General features: G+C 35.9%; 1 protein-coding gene and 1 pseudogene across 1 annotated transcript; both read right to left on the bottom strand.

Moving 5' to 3' along the window:
• Positions 1-20: 20 nt before the first annotated feature.
• On the bottom strand, positions 21-10,923 carry LOC119192837 (annotated as a pseudogene).
• A 2,900-nt stretch (positions 10,924-13,823) lies between these two features.
• On the bottom strand, positions 13,824-14,690 carry LOC119192836 (MPN domain-containing protein CG4751-like). Its single transcript, XM_037446596.1, has 2 exons — positions 14,526-14,690; positions 13,824-14,441 (listed from the first exon to the last, which is right to left on the bottom strand). Exons 1-2 carry the CDS (start codon positions 14,623-14,625, stop codon positions 13,945-13,947), a joined length of 597 nt encoding a protein of 198 aa, XP_037302493.1. The 5' UTR covers positions 14,626-14,690; the 3' UTR covers positions 13,824-13,944.
• Positions 14,691-14,807: the final 117 nt, after the last annotated feature.

Genomic DNA, 14,807 nt, shown 5'->3' with positions numbered 1-14,807 from the left:
TTTTACATCAATCTACCAACAATCGACAAAAATAATTTAGTTACCTGAGTCTCGGACTTGCATGTCATACAGACAACCAAAAACGTAAGCACGGGCACCAGGTTAAAGAGAAGTGCGTGCATATTGCTCATGCCTGTTATAGCGTTTATTGCGCCAATCATCATCAGGAAGATTGTTCCCGGACCCAAAATCGTACCCATCATAAGCATGCACTGTAAATAACGAAATCCATTTAAAACTGCTGTGATGGAATATACTCTCACCCAAAAGTATTTTTTATATAATCAAATAAAATTATCGAGAATTTTAATTACAAACTACGTCACTGAGAAATTAAACACTAAATGCGTAATAACTAATTAGAATGCCACATAACCATCAAGTAATAATTTTTGTGCACATTCTGTTTATATTCAAACATGGAGGCGTGTTATTGGCAATAGTCGTTAAGTTTGATATTGTATATTATTTGATATATTAGGCAATAAGCCTTTTTTCAAATTAAATTAAAAAAATATATAGACATTAGTTTCAAACTGAGGTGGTATATATACTTAGCCAGTCTGTTTCTAGGATAGAGGAAATCCATCATTTAGTGACTACAGTTATTCGTTATTTATAAGCAAGTTAAAACCGACAGCTAAAACTATGGAATTAACCTAGGAAGATCGAACGTTTGAGTGCGTTTACGGTATTCGATTAAGTATAATATTCATATGAATGGAAACAAAGCGATGATTCAGATCAATGTCGACGCCTTAATATTACCTTTTTTTAAACATTTAAACCAAATATGATTCAGATTATCCAGTATATATGACTGACCTGATAGACGATATACAATGTGGAAATGTTGTCGTTGACTTGCACGGTGCGTTTGGAGTCCGCGAGCAGATCGAATATGTTGGCCATGGTGGAGGGCACCCAGCGGCGGCGCTGGTTGAAGAACTCGTCGAACCGCTCGGGGCAGTGCGTGTAGGCGTCCGACGCCGCCGAGTACTCCACGCGGTACCCGCGCTGCAGCAGCAGCGTGCACAGCCAGCGGTCCTCGCCTGCGCACACACGACACATGTGTCACTGTCCACCCCGATACTGCCGCTAAGCTCAAAAGCGATATTTAAAAAAAAAACTAAATATTGATTTTTATGTCGTCAGATAGCTTAAAGAAATACCCATCCAATGAACTTACCTAAATAACGGTATCTTGTTTGGAACTTGTTAATAAAACCTTAAAAGAGTTTCTCTACCTCAGTTTTACATACAAAACTATATATATTTACAAAACTTCGATTACCTCAAAATAAGGTTCCCCTGACATACCGCTTTTCGCTTAACACGACAGTATAATATGACTTCAGAATCACGACACGAAAGTCTATATCGTTCCATAATTATTGCCATCATTCCAGAATCCAACATAATTTATGGGTCTGGAGTCACATTGACATATGAGTCAGATCATTTGTTAAAATCGTTAGTCTAAAATTTCTTACTGTTTGTTTTCGTCGGGTTCGCTTTCTGACGAAACACTCACGAGGATTGAGTTGTGAGCATAAGCTAGTACAAAAAAATAATTACCTTGATCGTATTGCACGTAATGTCGAGCCTCATTGGAAGTGAGTGTATATTTCTTCATGACGTTATCGTCCATGAGCGCCTTTCCCCTGAAGAGGGAGAAGCATCCCGGACTACAGAGTACGCAGCCGATCATGTGTTCAGTCGCCTTTTGCAGCCAATGACCAATAGCATATTCGAACTTCTGGTACCAAGCCATGAAACCTGCGATACGAAAACGAAATTAAGTGGTTATTTTTTTTTTGTAATAAATAAAGAATGACAAATACATTAATTAACAGTATGGAAGTATAAAGAGGTTTTAAGTTTTCTTATTTATTTGTTAATAAAAAAATGTGTTGCATCAATCTCATACTGAACGGGGATTATGGCAGGCAGAGAAAAGTTATTTACCAGAGCCGACAGGATGAATGCGACCGCAAGCGGCGCCCAAGTTCTTATCCTTCTTCATAAGATCGACCAGCAACGTGACAGCGCTCGGCTTGAAGTCGATGTCTCCATCCAAAGCTAATAGGTACGTGTTCTCGGCAATCACTTCCTTACGATCCACGGATATTGGCAGATCCATCAAGCGATGCCCCAGGAAATAGTACATGTACATAACCTTTAATAACAATATTATTCAATCAATAATATTAACTACAAAATAATAATGTTAGCTTTTGTAAATTATTGAGTGATTAAATAAACTTATATGGTTACCATTTTTTATGAGCTCATTATGTCCTCAGGTGACTTAAACTAACAGCCGAGCATATGACGTTTTATGGACCGCGTAATTTTGTTTGTATCAAAGAATATCACGTGTTATGGTTTCTGAAGAGCTAAAACCTCACCCCTCAAGATGCAACAAGAATTATATCTAATCAATTGTAATTGAATATTTATCAAAATCATAATTAAATATTTACCTGCGACCATCTCTTTCTGTGCCGAATCTTGGATTTATCTTTTAAATGACAAATCAACTTATTTTTCCCTGGCATGGTCCAAATTAGTTTTCCGCCGTACGGGGTGGGGTATTTCTTGGGGGGCCTTAACCTCACGTTAGTTAGATGCACTTCGGAAGCCGCTTCGTCCACCGCATCCACTAGGCACTTCACGAAGCGATTCACCTGCGAGTCTTCGGCACTGTGATCGGATATTTCAAAAGCGTCATCCATGAAAATATGACCTGAAGTAAAAACATTTTAAATCAGTATTTATATGTTCAGCAAGTTACCCGAAATATAATTAAAAAAGTTTTAAAGGGGCCACTGTAATTTTTATAAATTACTACAATAAGAAAAGTGAATTTTTAGCAATAAGGTACATCTTTCACATTGAATTTATGATAATAATTTGTGTCTCAATATACAAACAGTCAGAGATACAAAATCATAATATTAGTAAATTTTAAGTTGAATATTTGTTTTTTTTTAAGTTAATATCAATTTGCATGGTTACTTTAAAATGACCCAGCAATAGACTGTCGAATATAAACATGGTATGACTAAGGCTATCTATGTATTCCGAAGCAGTCGCTATGTCATTATATTTTGTGACGAATCGGACAAGTGGCGAATGTTTTCCGAAGTTCGATAGCCAGATGGTTTAAGTATTGGGCATGGATAACGGGGAATTCTGCGGGGGACATTGATATATTACATATTTCTCGGGGCTAGCTGATATCAACTGATACGGGAGGTGGATGTCATGACTAACTTCAAGGTGGCTTACTGAGCAGCAATAATGTAGAAAAGTGCACAATCAATTGAAATTGATTTTAATCAGTGTGCATTGTACACAATTAATCAGACGATAATAATTTATATGTAGTTACTATCGCTATGCCCATCTCGATTATCAGGCGCACATCATTAAATTTATATTTTACGATGTAGAGCTAAGAAAAGAAAAAAAAAATTGAGGCTAAAAAATACTTGATATTTTATGAATGTAAGTAATCCTTTATAAACATTTTATCAGATTTCCGAATTACAAATGCAAACGATAACGACAGTGACGTAACTAATGCACCCAAACTTTTTTTTGTGATACAATAGGGTGCAAGTTTATGGCCTCACAAATTCTAATCTCGAGCAACTTGAGTATCTAAGATTCAGATTGCCCAATTTGAGAACTGAACCCAAAGCCTCGCGACATGCTGGCGCAAGCTTGGTGAGGACTAAGGAGTGCATGAGAGGCGTGAGGGTTGTGTGTCGCTTACACTCGAGTTCGTAGTAGTCGGGGTCGACGATGCCGAGGTACTTCTGCGACGCGGCGCGCGCTCTGGTCCTCGTCGAGGCGGAAGATAGACTTCAAGAACTCGATCATCTCCTCATTGGTCTCGTGCCACATTGTCGCACACACTTGTATTCTGCAATTCGTAAAATATAAACAGTGAAAAGTAACATCATTTTTTCTGAATATAATAAAATTAATAATTATAAATAAATAATCTATTTGAAAATGAAATGATCATTCATCAAAATTTTCTATTATGATTTTTTTAAATAAGTTTGTAATTTTTATTTAATTTTGCTTATTTCAATATACTTGCGGTATTTAAGTCGTGAGACAAATAATGTTATTAAGTTTGAAATGAGTAATTACCTGGTTATCGAATCGGATGGTTTGATATCTTTACGATGGCAAGATCGCTTCCAACCGACGAATCGTCGCCAAGACCCTTCAAATCCTAAAAGAGAATAATTATAACATTTTGATCCAATTTTCTGGATTCATTCACGGAAACAGTCCATAGCAGTGGATATTTTACTGCTATTATCCATATTAGGTATTATGTAGTATTAAAAATTTGGTCATGAAAGATTTATAGAATAGCTTTAGGAAGAGATAATTGATTAGTTTTGATCATCTGGATAAAGTTAAGTGAGTTTTATCACTGACTTGCCGATCCCTTTTTCTATAACTCAATGCGTTATATTTACTTGCGAGAACAACATTAAAGCTTTCTAACTTCGCACCATATTGTAGATAATGCCACGCCACCATAGTGTAATTAATGGGTATTGTGTGATGTATCGCCTCACGGTGACGAACGCAGTGCAATGTGATGCAAAATAGGGTATTGCTATTGTTTATGGGTAGACGTGTCGCTTACCATCAGGCGAGCGGCTTATTCGTCTCGACATTCAGTTTTTATAAACCTCAAAACTCACCTCAACCTGGCAATCATTATCCAAATCCTTAGTCCTGTTTAACAGCAACGATTGGTCGATTAGCGGCCCGATGTACCACGGTTTGGCAAACAGTTTGTCAGTGGCGGAGAGGCGCTCGCATCGCGGCTGCCACGTGTGAAACACGATCCACGCTTGAGATATGAGCCACAGTAACCACACCCACGCCATCTCGTGGCCCACGTACTCCCGCAAGAAGTACACTGGAAATATGCGTATAAGTAAATTTTTTTGTCGAATCGTCATAAATAGAATTTAAAAAAGCTGTTTAATTTGAAGGTTTTTTTGTTATTATTCGTGAACATACCATATTCGGATAAAAAATTTATTTCTTATATAATTCATAAAATTAGTATGTATTTACATACAATCCTAGAAGAGCCCAAAAATAAATATTAAGTACTTTGTTATGAAGCATATAACAATAATGTGACATCAGTGTTTATTTCAGGCAGAGTTCGCAGAAATTACAATGCTATCAATAAATCAAAATAATTTATCTTTAAATTCTGATAAAACAAATTCTTTAGTATGTCTCATCCGGTCTTAACTTTAATTAATTATGACGTCTTATACTTTGCGTCTCCTTCATTTATTTTTCAATAAAGATTTAATGAATAAATACGGAGAATTTACGATTTCATTGTATGTATATAAATTTATTAATTGTTTGTCTCTAATACTATGACAGTCAAAAATTAACTAATGAAGATTAAACTTCAAATAAAAATCTCTAACCCCTTATAAGCAAGATTGTAATTGAATCAATAAATCAAAATAATTATCGGATAATATTCTGATAAAATAATAACAAATAGTTTAGTAAATCTTATAAGGATTTAAAATATTAATAACTTTTTTATCAGCATATAACCATTATCAAACAATTTTACAATATTTAAATGAATTGTAAAAATCTATGTCAGTACTTTCCAGCACCCACTATGATAACATTATCATAGTATGGATTATGAGACAATTTCCGATTTTAACAAAATTTACGCAATAACTAAGTAAACCTAAAAATATACCTCGCTACCGTTGTAAAATCGGAACACACTGTATATTAAAAGGCTTGATGGACAACTGAGTATTAAAATTGTTTTCCTGTCTTCAATCCAATATGATACCTATAAAGTCCGCGCCACGTTTTTGTATGCTATTTAATGTATGCAAGGATAGTTTAAATTTTACGATTGTTAGCGTGCAATGCTTTAGCCAAGGAGGTCTAATAACTTATAAAACAAGCCTTAAAAACCTATTCAAAATCATTAAGGTTCACAGATTATATGCTATAGCTAATAGTGCTTACCAGGTGGTATCTCGTAAAACAAATTGTCAGGTATAGTTTTATGGAAAGCGCAAGGGTCTGCATTTCTCATTCCGCAGAAAGCAATAAGGAGGTTGATTGCCACGGGCCCGACGAGAGTCAATGCTAAAGTGAAACTAAAATTTTGTATAAGAATTTTGCAAGCAAACTTGGCACTTCCGAAACAGAAGTAGGCTGCTCCCACTTGAATTAATGCGACCCACAATGCTGAGGTCCATATCGCGTCCAATTCGAATATACCTCCGGTGACGTCATAGCCTATGGTTTCGTCATCTCGGACTACTATTAGAACCTGTGGAAGAAGATAATTGTAAGTCCTATCAGTATATGCTAATGACATTGTTTTACCAGCTGTCTCTTTCTGCTATTTTGCACTGGAATGCTATCAGATAAGCTATCTTGTATTTCATTATGAAGTGATTATCCAAGGCTCACAGATTTCGCCGTTCCGAAAAATACAGATGTGTTATTTAAACCAATTAATATTTAAAAACATACTTCGGCGTCTAGACATAATTGACACAAATATGGTGAGTAGGTAACCATCTAGTGAATAGATGTCACTATTATCAAAAGAATTACGATAAGAAGAAAACGTACTTACCTCGTTAACGACATACTGTCTCTCTCCAAAGGCTTTGCTGGCGTGAGTGAAAAAGGTAAACGGATTGTCATTTTGCATATGCAGCGATATTAAAATGCATGCCATAAACACTATAATCTTCCAAACAGATAGCACCCGCTGAGTGTAGTACCGAGTCCTCTTGAGGTTGTCGCGTAGTTCCTGCAGCACCGTAAAAACTAAAACGAAACCAAAACGCCAATTATAAAACTAGATCAAGAAGTAAAATTTGTTCCAAAATATATATATCGCCACATCTAATGACATATTCTTAAATCATCTCTAAGCCCAAAATTTGGTTTAAAAACAGACTCTACATTATGGTTTATTCATCAATATCAAAATTATTACTACTTGATACAAATGATCTCACCATAACTTTTATTGTAGGTGTCAACAAAATTCTCCCAGAAGCCTAGAGACACTAACACACATGCAACTGGTATGGTCCATAGAACTGGCGTTCTTTCCATAAGAGGCCAAACAACAAACGCCGTGGCTTGTGCCGATATCGCCAATACATCCAATATCAATTTTATAGAAAACTTAGAATCCATTCGGTCTCTCGTGAAAATGTTTAGCAATGCAGGGATAGCGCACATGGCGTTCATCAACATGGCTCCTTTCACAGCGTCTAATTCTGGTAGAATTATTAATACAAGTGCTGCTATTCCTATTGCTTGTAGTGTCTCTGTTATGAAAGCCTGGAATAATATTGTCAATGATAAACATTAGAGTAAATTGCAGATTTTATCAAAAGTCTATTATGACTTAATGGTTTTTAAGCAGAGTGAGAAAAAGGCTATATCTTGACTGATTGTTACTAAAAATGCTGAAACTTAAATCAAAATAGAGCAGCAATAAAGTACCGAGTCCCTCGTGTTTAGAGTAGTATACGTTCACAATACTTACAATAATAAACTGTGTTTTGGTTGGTTTCTTGGCAGTTTTGAAGAAGCATATCCTGACGGATCTCAAAAACACCCCTAACTCCGGCACACCGAATACAATAAGTGCTGCCCATAGCCATGTTATTCTTTCTTCTAAACTGTGTACCGTTATGAACTGTTGGTCTAAAGCTGAAGTCCACAAAAGAGGAAATTATTACCGTGAGGTAAATATATGTTATACGTTCCATCATAGAATCCATCTAACAAACACTTTAAATAAAAATGCAAACATATATTGTTTAAAAGGTTGGACCAATATTGTCGAGTTCTACCTAACTGAAAAAACAGCAATTCGATAAACTACGTTGGCAGCTAATACTGATCCGGTACAATTGTATGCAACAGGTCCTAACTATTTAGCTGTAAATACTTATTATAACTTACCAAGTCGTCTATTGCAGTGAGTAATTTGTCTGTCTTTCTTCAGTTGTGACGTAATAAATAGAAGAGTTCCTTTAGCTATGACTGCGGAACCCAGTACTGCACAAAAAACCAATATGTAGGCAAGCACTTTTAAGATTTTTACGCTTGTTTCTATCCAATTTTTTGTGGCCATAGATCCACTCTCCTTTTTCACCGGAATCTCTCGAAATAGATTCCATCCTTTTGTTTCTTGTGCAGTTCTTTGACTACAAATAAATAATAAAAATAATTACAAATAAAAATCTATAAGTGACTAAGTCTAGTCTAGTAGAAATATAAATATTGGAAACCCAGAAGATTCCAGGTTCAATTTCCAGAGATTTGATGTTCGTTATTTTTTAGTTTTGGGATAGGTACTTGATTATAAGTTTAAAAATAAGTTAACAAAATGGCCGTATCATGTGTTCTTCATGGTTCTTCATTGCCTTTACTTTTAGAGCTTGATTTTTAATATTCTATAGGTTCAAGAGTCCATCGGAATATTAGTATTTATACTTTATTATCTACAAGGGTTTTGGATTAAATTAATTAAACAATACCGCTATCTAAAAGTGACCGTTATCTACTAATGACACCCACACTGAGTCAACCACATATTTGCAAACTGTTGCAATACCAATGACGTCACGACGACTTTCCAATCTAAAATGGTATGCAAGTATGTACTATACATAGATATTCTAATTTAACCTTCACATTTTACAAAACAATGATACAGGAAATTAAACATAGGTATTCCTATTGATTAAATTTTATCAATATTTGATCAGACATTGTGATGCGTACAGAGGGAAATGGCTACCTGCATTATCTTTAATAATAAAGGCGTGCCTATGTATGCATGTTTTTTTATTTATTAATTATTCAAAAGTAAACCGGTAAGTAAGATAAAGGTACCTATTTCAGTCATATACGCCATTGCTCACAGACATATGCTCTTAAACACATCTAAGATATTAACATAAAATTGTACAGATGAGGCCGCATTTCCATTCCATAAGTAGCCTGTATGCACGCTTGGACTGGTATGCAACTAGAATAGTAGAAATGTAAACATGCATGCAAGCTGTAATTCTAATGAAGGTAGTATTATATGGACATGCAAGTGTGACATGATAGCTGCAAGCAAGCACTTCCACAGTGAAAGCGCGGCTTAAGTTAAGGGAAGTTTTCGTGTATAGAAACTGTTATGTAAAATTACTGATAAAACCAAAGAGATCGCGTTGTAGCACTGCAATAGCCAATTATTACTAATATAAATCAGTACAGTTCAAAATCTTTTACATTCTTCAATTAATCATGTCCTGTGCCTAATACAATGGTGCAAAAACTTATGTAGGTAGGTACGTCCGTCTAGATATAAATAAAAAATGTTTTGAACTACAAACATTACACTTTGCTAGTAACAGCGGCTACATTTATAAAAAAGATGCCACGTACCACTTTGTAATTTAAAAAACCTAAATGGGGTTGTTATTTAGAGCGGTCGCTGCTGTCCTTGTCATTCAGTTGTATAAAAATTAAACAGGTACATATGAATATACGTACCTTTTATACAACTGAATGAATGAGCTCTCTTTTGTATCAGTATTAAAGATGCAACGGTAGCAGTTTAGCCGGATATCGGATATCCGGCCAACCTTAAAGCCGTATTGCCGGATATTCGGCATATCTAAGCACTTAACATACACTTACTCATTCATGATAGTGGTGCTAACGTGGTGAAGAGTGTTCGTTTGGCTAAGTAGGATTCTGCTAGATGTTTTATACATACGTTTCAAAGAGCTATAAGGTAGTCGCTCAAAGTCCAGGCTAAAGTGACAAGAATGATTGCTACTCGAAGACGACTTGTGACGCATTATACTTATTAATAACTAAATAAAAAAAAACATTACCTAAAGATAAATAGTTTAATATTCGGTCGGCCGGGTACCCTAGATATCCGCTAGAATATGCCGTATAGTGTGTAGGCCGCCGGATAGGCCGGATACCAGATAATTACCGGATATCTGCTTCATCTCTAATCAGTACACATTTCATAGCCTCAGGTATGTACTGGTTAAACTTAAAGTTTCCAAATCGATGGTGCAACTCACACACGAAAGCGGAATCTAGAACTTTAAGAACAAAGTTGCACTAATCCTGCGCCCAGCAACATTGTCACCTTTGTTAAAATCAAACCATCTAGGATTTTTGGTAACCAGTAGGGATTGTGTAGCTGTTCAGGATTTGTAAAAGACAAAACCACTTACTCTATTTCATCACCGTCATCATACAGCGGGGTGTATTCTGTATCTGAATCCTCAGAATCGTCTGCTAACTTCTTAAAACCTGGTGTAGTGGCGGCCATTGTGCCTTATCTTATAACTGGAACAAGAATATTGTATACTCCATATTTATCACACTGTACACCTTTTTCACATTATTCTAATATTTTTTTTTAATTATTCATGCTTTTGAAAACGTTAAAGTACAAAGTTTTCACTATGCGTTGCCTATTAAAGCAAACAATATCGACGGGTACCCATTTCAGTATACCTCAAGAGGCATCGTGAAACAGGCGCTACATATAGACGCAAATACGATACAAAACCCTTTTGTAATAAAATATGTTATAATGTTTGTAATTAAATAAGTTACAAAAAATCACTAATACATACCTTTAATGTAGAAACATAATATAAATTAGCCACAAACTTAGCACATATTAAATATATCCTTGCGCCAAAAATTAACAAACAATAACAGATATACAGAAGTGTTATCGCCGAAGCAGTGACGGAGTTAATAGGCTAGTGTTCACAAAGTGGCTGCTCAAAGCGTAATCCTAATATCAATCGACGGTCATTATCATATCGTGTTGATTAAATTGTTTATCAATCGCCGATCACTCTAAACAAAACTGCGATTTGAGTATTCTTTTCATTATCTAGCACAATCACATCCTTGATTTTTAGTTATGTTTTTCATGTAAATAAATACCTACTAATAAACGTTCATTTGTTGTAAAATTTAATTCCATAGCTGAATGTATAACAAAATTATAATTATAGGCCATTTATCAGCTTTGCACGCATCTATGTCATATACTGGTCAATGGGAATCAGTGGCAAAAGTTCCATATAAACCGATTCTTGCCGGCTTCCCTTTCGTAACTTATGTAAAATATAATTTTTATTGGAACGAATTGTAGATCGCATTTATGCTTATTAGTAGTACCTATATGTTGGTCGGATTCCCATTCGGAAAATGTCACCCTTCGTCAGTGCTGGTCCTGTATATACCTATCAGTCTATTTACGAGTTTTGATAAAATCCTTTTAAGAGATGTTGGGTAGACAGAGGCGCAACTGGTGCACCCACTTTCTGATGAGTATATTCCATCCCATGATATGTCAAGGGGCGAACCTATCGCCATGTCGGGCACCGATTCCAGAATCCGAGCCGATACTGAGTTTAAAACAATATATCACTTTACCCAACCCGGCGATCGAATCCGCGACCTCAGAACTGCAATCGTGCCATAACACAACTACGCCACTGGCAGCACAATTTAATATGCAAATATATAGATTTTGATTACTTTGAATTGCGGGACCAGCTTGACGTTCGCCTAATGGTAATCGATACGACCGCCCATAAACAAAACGCAGATACACCCCATCCAAGATCTTAATTTACAAAGTATTGTTTGGTATTCCATTGCGCTCGTCATCTTGAGACATAAGATGTTAAGTCTTATTATGTCCAGTAGTTACACTGGCTATAATGTTCTTCAAACCGGAACACAATAGCGACTATACACTGCTGCTTTGCGACATAAATAGACATTGCAATGGTACCTATATAGCTTTGCCCGTATAGATTAGGTACTGGTAAATAATATAACCCCATGTTTGATAACTTTCGCTTTTCTACGAAATAATATATCAATAATGATGCATTTCACACTATCAGCTACTACTAGGTACTTCCCAGGCGAATAATGATAAGTTGAAATAACTCCATAATTCCCATGATAAGGTAACTCATTTAAAATAATAAGAAAACAATACTAAGTATACAATCCTAATTTAATAATGATAAATAAATAATTTACACACAGGAATACTGTCATTACATTGATAATGCATTATAAAAGGACATCAGTCGTGTTTGCACAAAAAGTAAACAATCACATTCGACAGCAAGGATTGCAGGTTCCATTCCCGCGATACCATTCATATTTGTGTGATGCGCAAATGTTTGTTAGGTCCCAGGACAATACGAAGTTGCATTACATGTACCTATCTACTGTTTAATAATTTGAGAAATACATTTAGTTACGCATAATTACTATTTGAATATAGATTATAAGTACATATTAGTAACAATTTCTAATATGCCGGAATAATGTAGCTCATAATTAGTACTCAAACCATAATACATGATATCCCACTGAAAAATTAAATACCATTGCCACCAATCCACATGAACTATGTAAAACTAAAGTAGATACCTACATTACATCTATTCGAAAATCAGTCAAAATCCAAACTTGGCATTTTCAGGCATAATTGAGATTTGTATTACTACTAAGTTGTAAATTATCATCTATCATATATTTAAGTAAGTAAGAAATATAAGTTATTCGATTGAAGGTTCAAGACTGAACGATTTAAATTACATGGAGAATTCCTTGTCTGGAATATTCTATATATTCCTTTTAATTTATTATCTTACAATTAGTTCTCATTATCATTACCGGCTAATTTATTCGTACTATAATCTTGTCCTTTTTCATAGTCAGATGTGTCTTCGTGTTTAGAGAAGTTACCCATTGAAACTTGTGCTATTGTGTCCACAATACTTGAAGTACCCAAATATGAGTGGCTAGACGGCGGTACTGAGCTCACTAAATCATCAGTCTTTGTGAGTTTCATTGCCTGTTCATACTCCGACATGTAATCACAATGTTGCTTTTTAGTCAACTCGAGCATTTGATTCAAAATGATTCTCCTCCAACTCTTGGCGGTAGACTAAAATCTGTTGCTTTCATTTCGCCAATATCAGATTTAGAAGTGTCTACTTTGGAAGAACTAGTTTCTGTGTGTTTCGGCATATCTGTATGCTCATGTTTTTCAGGCTTTCCTTTGCCCACACTCCCAAAATCTGGCGGTAAGTAATCTTTACTATTTTTAATCAAATCATGCGGTGATTTCAATAAATCATGCGGAGACTTCATCATCATGTTCTGATCCAATCCAGCTTTCGAAGATATTGGACTACTGCTTGACAACGGCTTTAATAATGACTCTTGCATTTTCATCAACGACGGCGACAAAACATATTATTGGCGGCTAAGGTAGACTTTTTGGGACATAGGGTGGAAAATACCTGCACTGGAATATTTACTTGCGGAGAATAGAGCGTTCGCTATGTCAGCAGAACTCATCATAAGATTAGAAGCTATGCTTGCAGGAATAGGAGTTGCAGAAGTGGTACTGGTAGCAGTACTGTTTGAGGTTTTATCAAAACTGCCAATACTGTTTGTTAAATTCTGTAAAGACGCTGCATAAGATGGCGGGTCAGGCAGTTTGCTGCCTGACAAACGCCGCCAAACTAGGCGTCATGCTTGGTGACAAACCAGTAAGCATGCTGTTAGCTGCGGCTAAACTTTCCAATCCGGTAGGACCTAACGGAGAGACATGTTAGCAGGTCCTAGTCAAAGCCATACTAGTCAACATATCTAATCCCGGATATGATGACGGTAGGGTCGGTGTTGCTGATTTCGACGATGATTTTGAGGATGATAGTACCGGTATATTTAAAGGGGGAGTTTCAAACTTATGTGGCGAACACGAGCCAATACCAGATGACACATTTATCGGCGGAACACCTGCTGGGCGACTGACCATTTGCTGCAATGTACTAACCGACGGGAAGTTAGGTACAGATGTAGTCTGACTCGGTTTTGACACGGGGATAGGTTGGGGACTGCTAATAATGCATCCAGATCCATTTTGTCGTCATTCTCCGACGAACACCCTAGTTCATCGCGTATGAAATGCCATAACAAACCATCACTCTGTTCTCTTGGGAATTTTGTTGTCAGTGTGCATTTCAATTTATCTAAATATGATATGTCTGGTTTAAAATTTTCTTTGAAATTAACAGAAGCGTCGTCCGAAAATGTCGAATAATACTTTATGCTCTTTTTAATTTGTTCCATGGCATGAGTTGACAAATGACTGTCGTGAAGCATATTGTATTGTAATAATAAAGGTCGCGGATACTCAGTAGGCCTCTGTTCTGGAGGCGGCATTACCCAGAAAAATGTCAGCGATGACTCCAACACTGGACTCTCTGGATTATATGGTGCTGAAAAAAATATAACGTAAAAATTTTTAAACAATTTTTTAGCAATTTAATTTGATTTTCTAAGGAATTTAAGAATATACATACAACAAATAACACCAATGCAAGGAATGTACAATATTTCAGATGGTCCACGCAACTTTATTTGATATTCAAGTTGATTGTCGCAATCTCGGAGACTTGGCATCGCAGGATTCGTCGGGTGAGAATGGTACCACCCAAGAAGTGTTAAACCAAGTTTCTCAATCTCCATTTGAAAGCTCGACTAATACACGGGGCCTGTTATCATTCTTGCTAACAAGACATGGAAATGTGTGCGTTATCATTAAATCTGTAAAAAAAACAACATTTTTGTTTTGAATCAAATAT

The sequence above is a fragment of the Manduca sexta genome, unplaced genomic scaffold (genome assembly GCF_014839805.1).
Source record: "Manduca sexta isolate Smith_Timp_Sample1 unplaced genomic scaffold, JHU_Msex_v1.0 HiC_scaffold_3250, whole genome shotgun sequence".
NCBI lineage: Eukaryota > Metazoa > Arthropoda > Insecta > Lepidoptera > Sphingidae > Manduca > Manduca sexta.
This window is presented reverse-complemented; position numbering and strand designations above follow the sequence as displayed.